Here is a 16240-nt window from a genome sequence, read left to right as displayed (position 1 = left end):
AGCCGTATAATACTGATCAGTAAAATACGGCAAATAGGAGCAGGGGCATAGAGAATAATTGTGCCGTATTTTTTGCGAGTTTTACGGACGTAGATTCTGCGCTCTTACGTCCGTAAAACTCGCATGTGTGACGGCGGCCTTAGAGACAGCATGGATCCAGCTGCAATGTGTTAACAGCAGCTGCTGCGTTTTTAGAATTTGCAATTAATGGAGAAAGGCTGATAATTTGGAAACGGTTAAACTTGAATATTTTTGTCTGCTTAGTTTAACATAGTAAATTAGTACATTTTGGGCACTTTATTTAGAGACAGATGGAGGTTTATGCTGGTATAGACAATTGAATAAATTTGTTTTAAAGAATATTTTTAAGCTAGCAAATGAATTTCTAGGTACGATACAGGAAAGATATATATCTTGGTACCGTGTTAGCCACTGGATAGAAAAATATGTAGAATTGAGAGTCCTCAGTGAATGGCATCAACCACTGAGGACTCTCAATTCTACATATTTTTCTAGGTACGATATTTTCTTTCCATAATTCTCTTGTAATTCCTTTTACCCAACTGTGGAGGAATAGAAAAACAAATCTCAATTATAGGGGAACAAAATATGTATAAATGTGACTGTGAAGTAAACTGTCAGGTTTTATCTATGGTTCTCCTAGAAAACACTGTGGCTTGTCCATAAGCACTATAAAAAATTGGTGACTATAGTATCAGAAATAGTTTCCTAAGGTTGATGTGAACATTAGTCTAAAGATTATTATTTATGCTTGCTCAAAAGTTTACATACCCCAGCAGTATTTTTGCTTTCTTGGCCTTTTTTCAGAGACCATGAATGATAACATTGAAACTTTTTCTTCACTCATGGTTAGTGGATGTGTGAAGCCATTTATTGTCAAACTACTGTGTTTTCTCTTTTTAAATCATAATGACAACTCAAAACATCCAAATGACCCTGATCAGAAGTTCACATACCCCATTTCTTAATACCGTGTATTGCCCCCTCTAACATCACTGACAGCTTGAAAACTTTTGTGGTAGTTGTGGATGAGGTTATTTATTTTCTCAGATGGCTGCCCACTCTTCTTGGCAAAAAGACTCCAGTTCCTGTAAATTCCTGGGCTGTCTAGCATGAACTGCATTTTTGAGATTTTTCCAGAGTGGCTCAATGATATTGAGGTCAGGAGACTGTGATGGCCACTCCAGAACCTTCACTTTGTTCTGCTGTAGCCAATGACAAGTTGACTTGGCCTTGTGTTTTGGTTCCTTGTTACGTTGGAACTTCCAAGTACGTCCCATGTGCAGCTTCTGGGCTGATGATTGCAAACTTGCCTCCAGTATTTGCTGATAATGTGCTGCATTCATCTTTCCTTCAACTTTGAGCTACAAAGGCACAGGAAATTTGGTCACACATTCCCAAAACATTAGCGATTCACCTCTGTATTTTACAGTAGGAATGGTGTCTCTTTCATCATAGGCCTTGTTGACCTCTCTCCAAATGTAACGTTTGGGGTTGTGGCCAGTTCTTTTGCTTTCCCAATGACTCACAATCCAGAAACATCAGTGGCTGGATGAAAGATGCAAGAGTCTGTCTGGATCCCAGAAACTCACTCAGCTTTTATGCACACACACTGATTACAAGCAAACAGGTCACAGGTGAGGATATTACCTTTAGTAGCTATTCAAACCCTTTTGTGTCAACTTCTGTGCATGATATCAGGCCAAAATCACCAGGATATGTGAACTATTGATCAGCGTCATTTGGATGTTTTGGGTTGTTGAAGTTTGACAATAAGTGTCTTCACCCAACCACTAACCATGAGTGGAGAAAAAGTTTTGGTGTTATCTTTCATATTCTCTGAAAAAAAGGTCAAGAAAGCAAAAGCAAAAATTTTGCTGGGGTATGTAAACTTTTGAGCACAACTGTATATAACGCCATCATATTCTACACTATTAGCCCTTTCACCATTGGGGCTCACAATATTGATTCCCTATGAAGATGTTGTTAGACATTGGGAGATCACACAAACTCATTGCAGATGTTGTCTTTTGGTGGGATTTGAACCCAGAACCCCATCCATAATGACTGATCGTCAAGTGAAATTTGGCAACAGGCAATCATTTTAGCCAGCCGATGTGTAAGCAAACATCAGAAAAGAAGAAGTCTGCCATGTGTGTCCATTTTCGCACGGTAGTTGCTAGTCCATGAAAGATCTAGTTAGAATATTCTTCAGATGTTCCCAGAATAATCTCATAGTTCTCCCAAAAAGATGGGTTGTCTTTCACCAGTACCAAACAATTTTTTACGCACGTTCATTTGATCAATGTAGTTCCTCCATCAGCCTAGTTCTTCCTAATGTTCATGGCCACCTTTATTTCTAACCCAATTGAGAGTTGTGATAAGTTTGCCAGGACTTCACAAAAGACTCATCTATTGTCATACAATAAAATACACAATTATTTGCCAGGTATTCACTATAATTATAATGTATAATTTTTGTTTTCTTGGTTTGGTCTAGCAAGCAATTCGTGAGTTTCTCCACTCAGACTATAAGGGCTCATTCTGAAGAAAGTGACTTATTCTAAGATTCTGCGATAAGGCTCTTGAAGTGTACAAATGTGAAAGGGGTTTACCAAGGAGATTAATGGCTTTGCTTCTGTTTTTGCAGGGCAAGGACACACAGTTTAAATAAACAGCAAAAATGAGACAAAAAGGGGCCAATGAACAGTGTGTGATGGAGAGAAGCCTGCCACCAAGATGGTACTGGTAGTGTAGACAGTGGCTGTCCAGATTAGACTAACTTCAGCCCAACAATTTTCAACCTTCTGAATGTTAAGTCAACCAATTCTGGTAAAAAAAGGATTCAGCATATTTTATTTCAACGTGCCTAATCCCTTGTGCTCAAGGAAGATACCCTACCTTGAATGGTGTCGGGCAGCTTCGTACTCCCCTCTTCCCTTTTATACCTTATGCACAAATTTTCGTCCGTCACCTGTGGATTTTGTTTGGCCATTATCAAAGCACCAAACATAAGTCACACTCTATACAAAATATGCCAGTTTACTGCAAACGCGAGAATGGTTTCCCATTTGTAACTCGGTTCTTACTCTTGCAGATATTGCTCATGGGAATTGTTGGACTTTGTAGTGTTAACTCCGTAATGAAAAGGGAAAATGGTTTATTGTCCAATATCTGTTACATGTAGCTATAGTACATAAGTCTGCTGTGTTCGATTGTTTTTGCGCCAGACATATAATAGCGTCTTAACTTTTCTAGTGGTAATAAGATACAACTTGCTGTTATAGTGATAATAGGGAGCGATAGTACTGCAGTAGTAATAGGGCACCATTTAGTGGTACAGGGGTAATAGGGCACCATTTAGTGGTACAGTGGTAATAGGGCACCATTTAGTGGTACAGGGGTAATAGGGCACCATTTAGTGGTACAGTGGTAATAGGGCACCATTTAGTGGTACAGGGGTAATAGGGCACCATTTAGTGGTACAGTGGTAATAGGGCACCATTTAGTGGTACAGTGGTAATAGGGCACCATTTAGTGGTACAGTGGTAATAGGGCACCATTTAGTGGTACAGTAGTATTAGGGCACTATTTAGTGGTACAGTGGTAATAGGGCACCATTTAGTGGTACAGTGGTAATAGGGCACTATTTAGTGGTACAGTGGTATTAGGGCACTATTTAGTGGTACAGGGGTAATAGGGCACCATTTAGTGGTACAGTGGTAATAGGGCACCATTTAGTGGTACAGTGGTAATAGGGCACCATTTAGTGGTACAGTGGTAATAGGGCACCATTTAGTGGTACAGTGGTATTAGGGCACTATTTAGTGGTACAGTGGTAATAGGGCACCATTTAGTGGTATAGTGGTAATAGGGCACCATTTAGTGGTACAGTGGTAATAGGGCACCATTTAGTGGTATAGTGGTAATAGGGCACCATTTAGTGGTACAGTGGTAATAGGGCACCATTTAGTGGTATAGTGGTAATAGGGCACCATTTAGTGGTACAGTGGTAATAGGGCACCATTTAGTGGTACAGTGGTAATAGGGCACCATTTAGTGGTATAGTGGTAATAGGGCACCATTTAGTGGTATAGTGGTAATAGGGCACCATTTAGTGGTATAGTGGTAATAGGGCACCATTTAGTGGTACAGGGGTAATATGGCATCATTTAGTGGTACAGTGGTAATAGGGCACCATTTAGTGGTATAGTGGTAATAGGGCACCATTTAGTGGTACAGTGGTAATAGGGCACCATTTAGTGGTACAGTGGTATTAGGGCACCATTTAGTGGTATAGTGGTAATAGGGCACCATTTAGTGGTACAGTTGTAATAGGGCACCATTTAGTGGTACAGTGGTAATAGGGCACCATTTAGTGGTATAGTGGTAATAGGGCACCATTTAGTGGTATAGTGGTAATAGTGCACCATTTAGTGGTGCAATGGTAATAGGGCACCATTTAGTGGTATAGTGGTAATAGGGCACCGTTTAGTGGTATTAGGGCACCATTTAGTGGTATAGTGGTAATAGGGCACCATTTAGTGGTACAGTAGTAATAGGGCACCATTTAGTGGTACAGTGGTATTAGGGCACCATTTAGTGGTACAGTGGTAATAGGGCACCGTTTAGTGGTACAGTGGTAATAGGGCACCATTTAGTGGTATAGTGGTAATAGGGCACCATTTAGTGGTATAGTGGTAATAGTGCACCATTTAGTGGTATAGTGGTAATAGGGCACCATTTAGTGGTGCAGTGGTAATTGTCTGTACAAGTCCCCTGTATAATTTGTAAAGCGCTGCGGAATATGTTGGCGCTATATAAATAAAATTATTATTATTATAGGGCACCATTTAGTGGTGCAGTGGTAAAAGGGCACCATTTAGTGGTACAGTGTTAATAGGGCACCATATAGTGGTAATAGTGCATTCTTTGGCACTACAGTGGTAATAGGACATCAATTAGCGGTATAGTGGTAATAGGGCACCATTTGGTGGTACAGGGTACATGGTATTTAGGTGAGTGACAACATGTAGGTGACAACTATGTATGTGAGTGACAACTATGTAGGCATCCATTTGCCCGCTCTTCGGGTGTATAGGAAAACCATAATCTGAACATAGCCTTACGGCAGGCTTATTGGTGTCACCCTGCTCTCCCAGACAGGAGATTGAATAACATTTTGTCAAGAAAGGGCAGATATGTGAAGCACAAAAGGGATGCCAAGACCTGCTAAGCAAAGCTAGGATAAGGATAGTCTGGTTGAAATCATGGAATGAAATAATAAAAGGATTATACAGTATGTTTTCACACAGTCACTAAACCAGTCTAGGATATTATAGTTGTACAAAAATATATGGCGTCTTTTTACAGTTTGTGGCCTCCATGGTTCTTCCAACCTACGGGCTGTCATTTGTATTCTTCAAGTCAGCAAGGAATAGATTGTAATCAATACATGAATTAGTGAACTTGCAGCTCGTAGTATTTCTCTATCCGCTGACATTCACAGAAGCAACCTACTCGGTGTCAAGCAGCAGGAAGACATGCACTCCTCCATGTGCCGCAGTGTGTTAGATACATCAAACTTAGCACCTGTCTCACATTGAAAATACAGACTGAGATTTAAAGTGACACTATGGCTATTTCTTCCTCGTCCTGTCAGAAACCCTGACATAATGGGCGTCACACTGACGTTGTATAGGGTTGCTGGCAGCTCCACTTATAATTCCCCTGATGGACTTTTCATGCATTGTATGGAGTTTTTGGATCTATATAGATTTATTTTTATCTCGGCATTTACGGTACTTACTAGCCTGTGTTGTATATCATTAAAATCCATTGTTTCTATAGTACCAACATGAAATGCTCTACAGATCTGTGTTTGTCGTTGAAAGATAGTTTTACATTTATTTTGCAAGAAAAAAGCACATTTGGATAAGGCTCACTGGAAGTCAGTAAACTTTGAGACAGTAGTTCCTCTGGGCCTTGGCAACACATAGATTATGTCCTCACGGAGTTAGTACTGTGGTTGTCAGCAGCCTAAAAGCTGCCTACTTTCATTCATGAAAATTGCCTCCTGAAAGAGGAAGAGGACGGGAACTCTAGCGCCACCTATCCGAGATAACAATCCTAAAAGTCAATATCGACCTCAAAGGCCTTTGCCACATGGCTAAGGATAAGAAACCAAACCAGAAACTCCTTTTGCAGAAACATGTTTCAGGGTAGTTGTCCCTCATCAGTGCAAAGCAAGAAGACTGGTGAGAGCCATCTGACAAGGGGTTGCACTCTCCACAAGGAGAAACTGTACCTTCTTAGACTACATGCACACAGTACAATTTCACCTCCATCTAAAAGAAATGGTGGACAATAAAATCAGAAAGAACAAAGTCAGTCCACATCTCCTAACAAGGAACTTAAATGCACAGGGGTGCTTTCTAGGTGCTGACTGAGTCTGTTTTTTGCTTTGCACATTTAGAGGTAGTGGCTGCCTCCATAGTGTTCATGCACATCTATTATCTGTCCAAGACTCGTTTTATATCCAGAGATTGGAGGCACACACCATTCAGAGTGAAAAAAGACTGCCAATTTATGGCCCAACATGGCGACATTTCGGTTAGTTAGTGAGAACCTTTCTAGTTCGACAAGACTAGTTTTAATTAGAGCAGAATAAAGCTACAGTAGATCCTACCTACCTTAAGTTGATTTTGTAGGGCAAGGGCGGTGAGAGGGGTAAGTTTGAGCTGGGACCCACAAGTACGAGGTCACCTTGTCGTGGCAGGTGGGCTCATTCAAATTCATAGAACTATGCATTAAATATAAGTATACTAAATATAGCATTATATTCTATAATCTGTGAACGGGCACCCAAGAAATTACAAGTGCGCACTGTAAGGAAGCAATGGACTCTAATAAATCTGGTGTCAATACTCAGCAAATAATGCTGCTGTGGTTTATCGCACAGTGCATCATTTTTGTAAAAATGCCAATAGTTGGCTCTTTTACGAAGTACTAAGTGCTGTCAAATGACTTATGACATCTGTGCCTTCGGTTACATCAAAGTGGCCAGATTACGTAGAAGCAGGTTGATGGGTGAACAGCCGTTGAACGATCGTCTGGTGAGGTGTCTTGTTGCCAATTCAGTCTTCCACATTATAGTCCATCTTGGCTGATGCAGTCGTTTACATCTATATATATATAACTAGCTGAAGAGTCCGGCGTTGCCTGGGCATAGTAAATAACTGTGGTTAGTTATAGCACCTCACTTGTCTTATTTTCCCATCACGCCTCTCATTTTCCCAATCACATCTTTAATTTTCCCCCTCACAGCTCTCATTTTCTCCCTCACACCTCTCATTTTCTCCCTCACTCCTCTCATTCCCGCCTAACACTTGTCATTTCGACCTCACATCTGTCATTTTCCGATCACTACACTATTTTCCCTCACTCCTCTCATTTTGCACTCACACCTTTTCATTTTCACCTCACACCTCTCATTTTCACCTCAGTATATACATGTTTGTCATCTCCCTTATATATAGTATACACCTGTATGTCATCTCCTGTATATAGTATATACCTGTATGTCATCTCCCCTGTATATAGTATATACCTGCTGTGTGTCATCTCCCCTGTATATAGTATATACCTGTATGTCATCTCCTCCTGTATATAGTATATACCTGTATGTCATCTCCTATATATAGTATATACCTGTATGTCATCTCCTCCTATATATAGTATATACCTGTATGTCATCTCCTTCTATATATAGTATATACCTGTATGTCATCTCCTCCTGTATATAGTATATACCTGTGTGTCATCTCCCCTGTATATAGTATATATCTGTGTGTCATCTCCTCCTGTATATAGTATATACCTGTATGTCATCTTCTATATATAGCATATACCTGTATGTCATCTCTTCCTGTATATAGTATATACCTGTAGGTAATCTGCTCCTGTATATAGTATATACCTGTGTGTCATCTCCTCCTGTATATAGTATATACCTGTATGTCATCTCCTCCTGTATATAGTATGTACCTGTATGTCATCTCCTCCTCTATATAGTGTATACCTGTGTGTCATCTCTCCTGTATATAGTATATATCTGTGTGTCATCTCCCCTGTATATAGTATATACCTGTGTGATCTCCTGTATTAGACCTCGTTAACACGTTATTTGCTCAGTATTTTTACCTCAGTATTTGTAAGATAAATTGGCAGCCTGATAAATCCCCAGCCAACAGGAAGCCCTCCCCCTGGCAGTATATATTAGCTCACACATACACATAATAGACAGGTTATGTGACTGACAGCTGCTGTATTTCCTATATGGTACATTTGTTGCTCTTGTAGTTTGTCTGCTTATTAATCAGATTTTTATTTTTGAAGGCTAATACCAGACTTGTGTGTGTTTTAGGGCGAGTTTCGTCTGTCAAGTTGTGTGTGTTGAGTTGTGTGTGGCGACATGCATGTAGCGACTTTTGTGAGATGAGTTTTGTGTGGCAACATGCGTGTAGCAACTTTTTGTGTGTCGAGTTGCATGTGACAGGTTAGTGTAGCAAGTTGTGTGCAGCAAGTTTTGCGCATGGCGAGTTTTGCGCGTGGTGAGTTTTATGTCTGGTGCCTTTTGAGTATGTGCAAGTTTTGTGTGAGGCAACTTTTGCATGTGTTGCAAATTTTGTGCATGTGGCAATTTTTCCGCGTGTGCAAGTTTTGCGTGTGGCGAGTTTTCCATGAGGTGAGTTTTGCACTTGTGGCGAGTTTTGCGTGAGCCTAGTTTTTGCATGTGGCGAGTTTTGCGCGTGGTGAGTTTTGAGCGGCGACTTTTGTGTTTCGACTTTTATGTGGCGAGGTTGGTGTATGTGTGGTGAAATGTGTGCTGAGGGTGGTATATGTGTTCAAGCACGTGGTAGTGTTTGGCGCATTTTGTGTGTGTGTTCATATCCCAATGTGTGGTGAGTATCTCATGTCGGGGCCCCACCTTAGCAACTGTACAGTATATACTCTTTGGCGCCATCGCTCTCATTCTTTAAGTCCCCCTTGTTCACATCTGGCAGCTGTCAATTTGCCTCCAACACTCTTCCTTTCACTTTTCCCCATTATGTAGATAGGGGAAAAATAGTTTGGTGAATTGGAAAGCGCGGGGTTAAAATTTCACCTCACAACATAGCCTATGACGCTCTCAGGGTCCAGACTTGTGACTGTGCAAAATTTTGTTGCTGTAGCTGCGACGTCTCCAACACTTTTCATTTCACTTTTTCCCCATTATGTAGATAGGGGCAAAATTGTTTGGTGAATTGGAAAGCGCGGGGTTAAAATTTCACCTCACAACGTAGCCTATGACGCTCTCAGGGTCAAGACATGTGACTGTGCAAAATTTTGTTGCTGTAGCTGCGACGCTTCCAACACTTTTCCTTTCACTTTTTTCCCCATTATGTAGATAGGGGCAAAATTGTTTGGTGAATTGGAACGCGCGGGGTTAAAATTTCACCTCACAACGTAGCCTATGATGCTCTCAGGGTCCAGACGTGTGACTGTGCAAAATTTTGTTGCTGTAGCTGCGACGCTTCCAACACTTTTCCTTTCACTTTTTTCACCATTATGTAGATAGGGGCAAAATTGTTTGGTGAATTGGAACGCGCGGGGTTAAAATTTCGCCTCACAATATAGCCTATGACGCTCTCGGGGTCCAGACGTGTGACTGTGCAAAATTTTGTTGCTGTAGCTGCGACGCTTCCAACACTTTTCCTTTCACTTTTTTCACCATTATGTAGATAGGGGCAAAATTGTTTGGTGAATTGGAACGCGCGGGGTTAAAATTTCGCCTCACAATATAGCCTATGACGCTCTCGGGGTCCAGACGTGTGACTGTGCAAAATTTTGTGGCTGTAGCTGCGACGGTGCAGATGCCAATCCCGGACATACACACACACACACACACATACACACACACACACATACACACATTCAGCTTTATATAGTAGATTGCCTAAGGGGTACTTCCGTCTGTTTGTCTCTAACTTCCCGATGCGTTAGAATCGGGCCACCATCTAGTTTATGAAATAATTAAATAACTGTTAGATAACTATATAGGACCACTAGACTCATTTTCACCGCAATGCCTTGTTAGGGGTCGTTGTAGAAAAGTGACATTAGTTAGGTGAATGTACCGGTCCTTCACAGAGAAGATAACGTGATGAGACATCATCTGATGCACAATGATATTTCAAGAGTTTTTTAGTGTGTCACCCACCCCCCAAAGACAATTTTAACTAAGTAAACAGACATATAGGTGGCTTCTAAAAATAGATAAATAAGAACCATAGCTGTACTCTATAAATTTGTCTGTAAATCCATTGTGAAAAAAAGGCTATTTCCCATATGCTAATTGGGGTGCTCAGTGCACTATTATGTTTGGCCAAGTGACTTCAACGCCTCCGTTTTACCCCTTGAGGGGCAGATTTACACAGTAAAAGTATGATTTCAATAGTGGCCGAGTCATTTTTTTTAGTGGCAATGGAGCTTAAAGGGGGTGGTCATGCACTAGTATAGATTTTAATTCTAAAGGAATTTTCACACTGGCCACTTGGGATTTTTAAGACTATAGCTTCCTGTTGTTTCAAGAAACAACAGACTTACATAGCTAGAATGAACAGACGCTGACCCAAACTTTTGTGTTGAGGTACATAATGAGCAAAGGTCACTGCTTCGAGGGTGGGATTGCTCTCTACTCGCCAAATTCTCTAGTTACTGTCACGGATCCACCCCTCAGGGTGTCTGGGAGGCAGTTACTGACAGCTCGGCCATCCAATCTGGTACAGGGGTGTGCAGAGCTGTCATTGGGTTGATTGACAGCTCGACTATCCAATCTGAGACTGTGAGGCGTCGGCTGTCTCATGTGTTCATTATTCCTCTTAATGGCCACGCTTCTTAACTGAGCTGAGTTTCCCAGAACACTGCTAGACATACATTCATCTTGTGAGGTTTGTGCTCTCTGTGCCTTGAGTTCTATATGTTTGGTCTGTTGCCTGACCTTGGACTTTGCTCTGACTACCTGCCTGTTTAACCCCTTCGGCTCTGATCCGTTATCCTCCCGGTACTCTGACCTCGGAACGTTACCTGACTACGCTTTTGTCTCTTCCTTCTGTTTATGACTTACTCTCCTGGCTTCTGACCTTGAACTCCTTGACCACTCTGACTCACCTCTTGGTCGTGTGAAGTGACTAGCGTCACACTTACAGTGTGTTGCCGACTCCTCACTTATGGTGAGGGAGCGCACTGAAAGAAAGGAGCTTGTACTGAGCATATGTCATAATTGACAGCTGATTGCATGCTCAATAGTGACAAGCCTAGCCTCTGAAACAGACGTCACTTGTGACTTTTCTGGGTGGTGACAGAGGCCGTGGCAGTGACGGAGCCTCTGCTTCGTGATGACGTTTTGTTTCAGTATACCAACATGCACTGGAGATTCTCAAACAAAACGTCATCAAAACGGGAAAGAAAATAAAACAGTTATATTACAGAGGGAACAATAAGTAGATATTCATTTAGGATAAAAATCAATATAGTGTCTGTTCACGCCTAATATGACCTATTGTTTAGATCAAGCCTTTAAGTTCATGTATTTTTTTTAAATAGCAATGTTTGGTTATATTTTTTCATACCACGATCTTTGCTAAACAAAAAATTAGTAATTACAATTTGCACCCTGGCCATTGAAGCTATTTTAGATACTTCCTGTGCTCTCAGGAAGAGTTTACAGCACTTTCTGTGCCATCATAGGCAGGATTACAATGACGGATAACACGTCTACACACAGCTGATAATGCAGAATCCATCAATTACAATTGGCGATGTGCTGCCCCTGTTCCCCCTCAGTTCACAGTGACATTTGCGCATCCTCATTAGATAAACTACTATACAGTAAATAGGATTGGGATCTGACTATTGTCGCTTTATGCATGTGTTATTTCCTGAAACAGGAAGTGTTTAAAAAAGGCCCAGTATCCAGTGTGAAAGTTGCAAGATTTCTATTTTTTATTTTCAAAACAGATTGTGATCTTAAATTAAAAACATAGCAAATTGTAATAAAAATAAATTTAACACAAAACTGTAGTAAATAGTAAATAATTATTTTCTGATAACACATTAACTAGCAACAACTACATGAATCTCCGCCTAGTCTGCTAGGTGTGGGTGCAACCAGCCTTTTTCCTAATGTCTGCCATCAGGACATGTTGGATGTTCACATGCTAGATCCTTGCTTCTTCCTCTGCCTCTATCTATACAGAAAGTATGGTCAGCATATGTATGAAATGGTCTTTATAGACCTACTTTCATTGTTACATATAATTCATGTGTCCAATGTGACATTTCCCATCACAGCCTGTCCCATTATCATGAATATTAATGAATCATTTATACATTACTGTTATGTTCTTTCATTTGCAGCCGGTACCTATTGATGACAATTTTTGCGGTTTGGATATTAACCAACCCTTGGGAGGACTGAACTTGGTGGAAGGCATTACGCTTTATACAGAAGGCAGAGACAGGATGACGTCACTGACTTCATATGTCTACAACAACTACAGCGTGGTCTTTGTTGGGACCAAAAGTGGCCGGATTAAAAAGGTAGGACCTTTTATAGTCTCTGTAATGTTGTCACCTGAAAGGGATTGTCCAGGATTGTAAAACAGATGCCTTTCCCCAAAACTTTCCCACTCTCGTCCATGGTGTGTCCGATACCTCATCTCAACTCCATTCACAGTACATTGGGAAAGAGTGGTAAATCCTTTTTTTAACCCCACACCACCCCTATAAAAGTCAGAAAATTTGTGAAAATGAACCTAAAGCAAAAAGCTACCATTTGTTGGAAAATGCTTTGGATGAGCCCTCGCAGAGCCCTGTACCAATCAGTGACTCGTTTTGTTCACGATTATTGTTCTTGTTTTTTCCTATGTATACCGCTTTTCACATGTAAAGCACCATGGAATACATGGTACTATAATAATAATAACATTGGTTCTGGTATCCAAGTACCATTGGTTGCTTTATTTTCTGCAGCTGACTGTTAGCATGCTCTAAAAGTGAACAAAGTCAAGGGACCATACATTATTGCATTTCACGCCTGTTTTTACCTGTTTTTTTTGTGGGTGGAGGGGTGTTTTTGTGCCTTTTTCTCATTTAAACTTGTGCTTTTTTTAAAGTATTTTTTTATGTTTAGAATTGTGATTTCCAGATGTTTTTTTTGGCTAATTCATCATTTGCAATTTTAAAAAGTTGCAAAATGTTTGCATAAATGTGCTCCAGTCCCCTCTGGAGTGATTTTATGCCTGTCTGACATTTTTTGTGCACTTTTTAAAGAAACTTTTGTACTAAAAAAAGGCACAAGAAAAGGTAAAAGAGAATATTGAAGAGCAATTTCTATTTAGGTCAAACTTCATGAACCGCGTTCACAAGTTTGAAGAATTTGCTGTTGTAAACATCAACGAATCCCATAAGGCTAAAAACGAAATGTGACTTAAAAAATGCACAAATTATGGGTCAAGCCCAATTTATGAAAAATATATAAATACATAAAAAAATAAAATCAATAGAACATGATCGCTATATAAGACAAGTAACGTCTGGGAAGATGAGCCATGCATATAGTGTATGTATGGAGCACTCAAACATTCTAGATAGGGACAGCTTTAGGAAAAGCAAACTTTCCTGAAAAGAAATAGGAATAAGAGCATCTAGTAAATTCGAAGACTAGGCGGCTCAGGCCGCTGACCAGAAGAGCATAATGGGAGGCCTACAGACCTGCTAGGAGCAGAAGTGTATTTATTCTAAGTGCAAGTGAAGCACATCTGGAGTCAATAGAAAAGGCATTAATAATTTACAACCAGGCTGGTTTAGAAGGCGGATTTCCTTTAGAGTTTTAAAAAATGGGAAGAGAAGGATGTCAAATACTAAGTGGAAACGAGCGTCCGACTTGTAGTGAAGGATAAATGCTACGTGGTTAGCGATCTGGTAGAAAAACCCTCCAGAAAGAGGGTGACGTCGTTCACACACATGGAACGGGAGTGATGTAGTTTATGGCAAGATTATTAGCAAGCCAATGATGAAGGTCACAATCAAACAGAAGTCTAAGGAGCTTTGACGTGATGAATTTTCCCACATTCTTCTTCCGTGTTTGGACGCTTGGCAGAGCCGCACAACATTTCGCCAAGATTTAAACTAGGGCTGTAAAAAATGTTTTCATGGCAGGGTAAGGATGAATGTGAACGTTGTCTCAACACTGTAAGTATCGGAGGTTTCTCGTAAGGTGTGAATCTTGATTCATTTATTGAATTTCCTTTTTCAAGATTTTTTTGGGATCTTGAAAAGTTATAGAGAAATTGCTCAACAAATGTATCTTCCAGTACCTGGGTGGCCATATACAGGAATATGTAAAGATGTATGGCGCCTACCGATACCCTCTGGTGAAGGCCTGTGTGAATCATTCTATACCCATATATACTAGTGGTGACCTCGCTACATCGTGTTTTAGTTCCATGCTTTTCAGCTATTGACAGACTTCTTAAAGGGTTTTTTTTCCAGTTAGTTAAAATATGGTTAAAAGATCTTTACATAGTCAGATATCTAACTGACTAATGTGGTCTTTTTAGTCCAGATGCCCCGTCATGCTCTATTGGCTGTGTAGCTAGTCTCAGCAGGTCCACTTCTTGACACGTGCTGTGTTGCAATGTAACTGCAGAAGTGAGTGAAGGGGGCTGGCTGGCTACTTGTTCAATAGCTAAGCCAGAACCTTCTCTATCCATACATCTGTATTTCACATTAATGCTGTTATTTTGTCAAGATGATTTTCAACCATGACTCTCCATACAAATCAGGACAAAATTCCCTGTGTGATGCTATGAGCTGATTGTTTGGATATTTTAAGTCATGCTGTGGCGTTATGAAGAGTATAGACCTGCCTTACCATGGACATGCCAGGTAAGGCTGGCTTCCCACGGTCTACCACTTATTTAGCTTATATGTCATAGAATCATGAATATTAGCGTTGGAAAGAACCTCCAGGGTCATAGTATCCATCCTCCTGCTCAATGCAGGGTTCACTGAACCATCTCAGACAGATGTCTGTCCAGCCTCTGTTTGAAGACGTCTATTGAAGGAGAACTCACCACCACTCGTGGCAGCCTGCTCCACTCATTGATCACCCTCACTGTCAAAAAGTTTTTTCTAATATCTAATCTGTATCATCTCTATGTCAGGAGTCATGAGATGTCAGGAGACCTATTTTCGCCCAGGTACAAACATACCGTGTGATGGTTATTAGGGGAAAAAAGTTAGGCATTTATGCTCTTTTCCATTTAGAAATGTAACCTTTAGTATTGATGCTTTATAGATATTTTCAGACATTTTTGACCTTGTAAATTATGGACTGGTGTCCATCACAACATCTAGACTGTAGTACATTATGGCACTTTGACCACTTCCCAGTTCTACTTGTTTTTGATTAAATATTACAGTGATCATTATGTGTTTTTGTTTTTTGTGGTTATATTAGTTGACACCATCGTGATCGTGATCCAATCCAGCAACGCGACCAAGGGGTTAACCTCTGTAAATTCAACATGGCTTATAACTCATTGGACTGACTCATTAGGGTTCAGCCTCTGCATGTCCAAAGCAAAGGCTTAGCAGATAGATAGGTCTGAACACCAAGAGGTCAACCACTTGCCGCTCAACCCTAGAGAGAGGCCCCGGGGCTACGTAACAGCATTTGTTTGTAGCTATTACTTTGATGAATCATGAAAGGCATCATTCCTTTCTGTTGCCATCGCAGAAGGGGCTGATGCCGAGGGCTATGGTGCATAGGACAATAATTGCCAAACAGATCCTCGCCTGTCTGCTGTTGGATTGTCTTCTCTTATGATAGTAAGAGGCTGAGCTTTTTACTAAAATATCTGGAGAGGTTTTGAAGTTTTCTGTAAGAAGTAAACATGTGTTATCACATAAGATCCTCCTCTGGTATAATATGGTAGATGCATTAATATGTCACTTGTGCAGTTTTGGTTCTAGTTGGGACCATTCCTGTTTACTTACCCAGGTCTATCTGGATCTGACACTTACAAATTAATGTCAGTGAGGGCTTACAGTCTAAGCCATTAGACATGTCATTCTCCATTGTACTAGTGTGATCCCAGCTCAACACAAGTGC

At 40.6% G+C, this 16240-nt stretch overlaps 1 protein-coding gene across 2 annotated transcripts in view; it reads left to right on the top strand.

The window, feature by feature from the left end:
- PLXNA2 (plexin A2) overlaps positions 1 to 16240 on the top strand; it is a 354945-nt gene that overhangs the window by 63035 nt on the left and 275670 nt on the right. For both annotated transcript variants that reach the window (XM_069756297.1, XM_069756298.1), the window contains exon 3: positions 12481 to 12663. In XM_069756297.1, the coding sequence (XP_069612398.1) occupies positions 12481 to 12663 (183 nt within the window). The remainder of the gene's footprint in view (positions 1 to 12480; positions 12664 to 16240) is intronic.

This window comes from Ranitomeya imitator, chromosome 3, assembly GCF_032444005.1.
Source record: "Ranitomeya imitator isolate aRanImi1 chromosome 3, aRanImi1.pri, whole genome shotgun sequence".
Taxonomy (NCBI): Eukaryota; Metazoa; Chordata; class Amphibia; order Anura; family Dendrobatidae; genus Ranitomeya; species Ranitomeya imitator.
The sequence above is the reverse complement of the archived record's forward strand: the minus strand, read 5'-3'. Positions and strand labels throughout refer to the sequence as shown.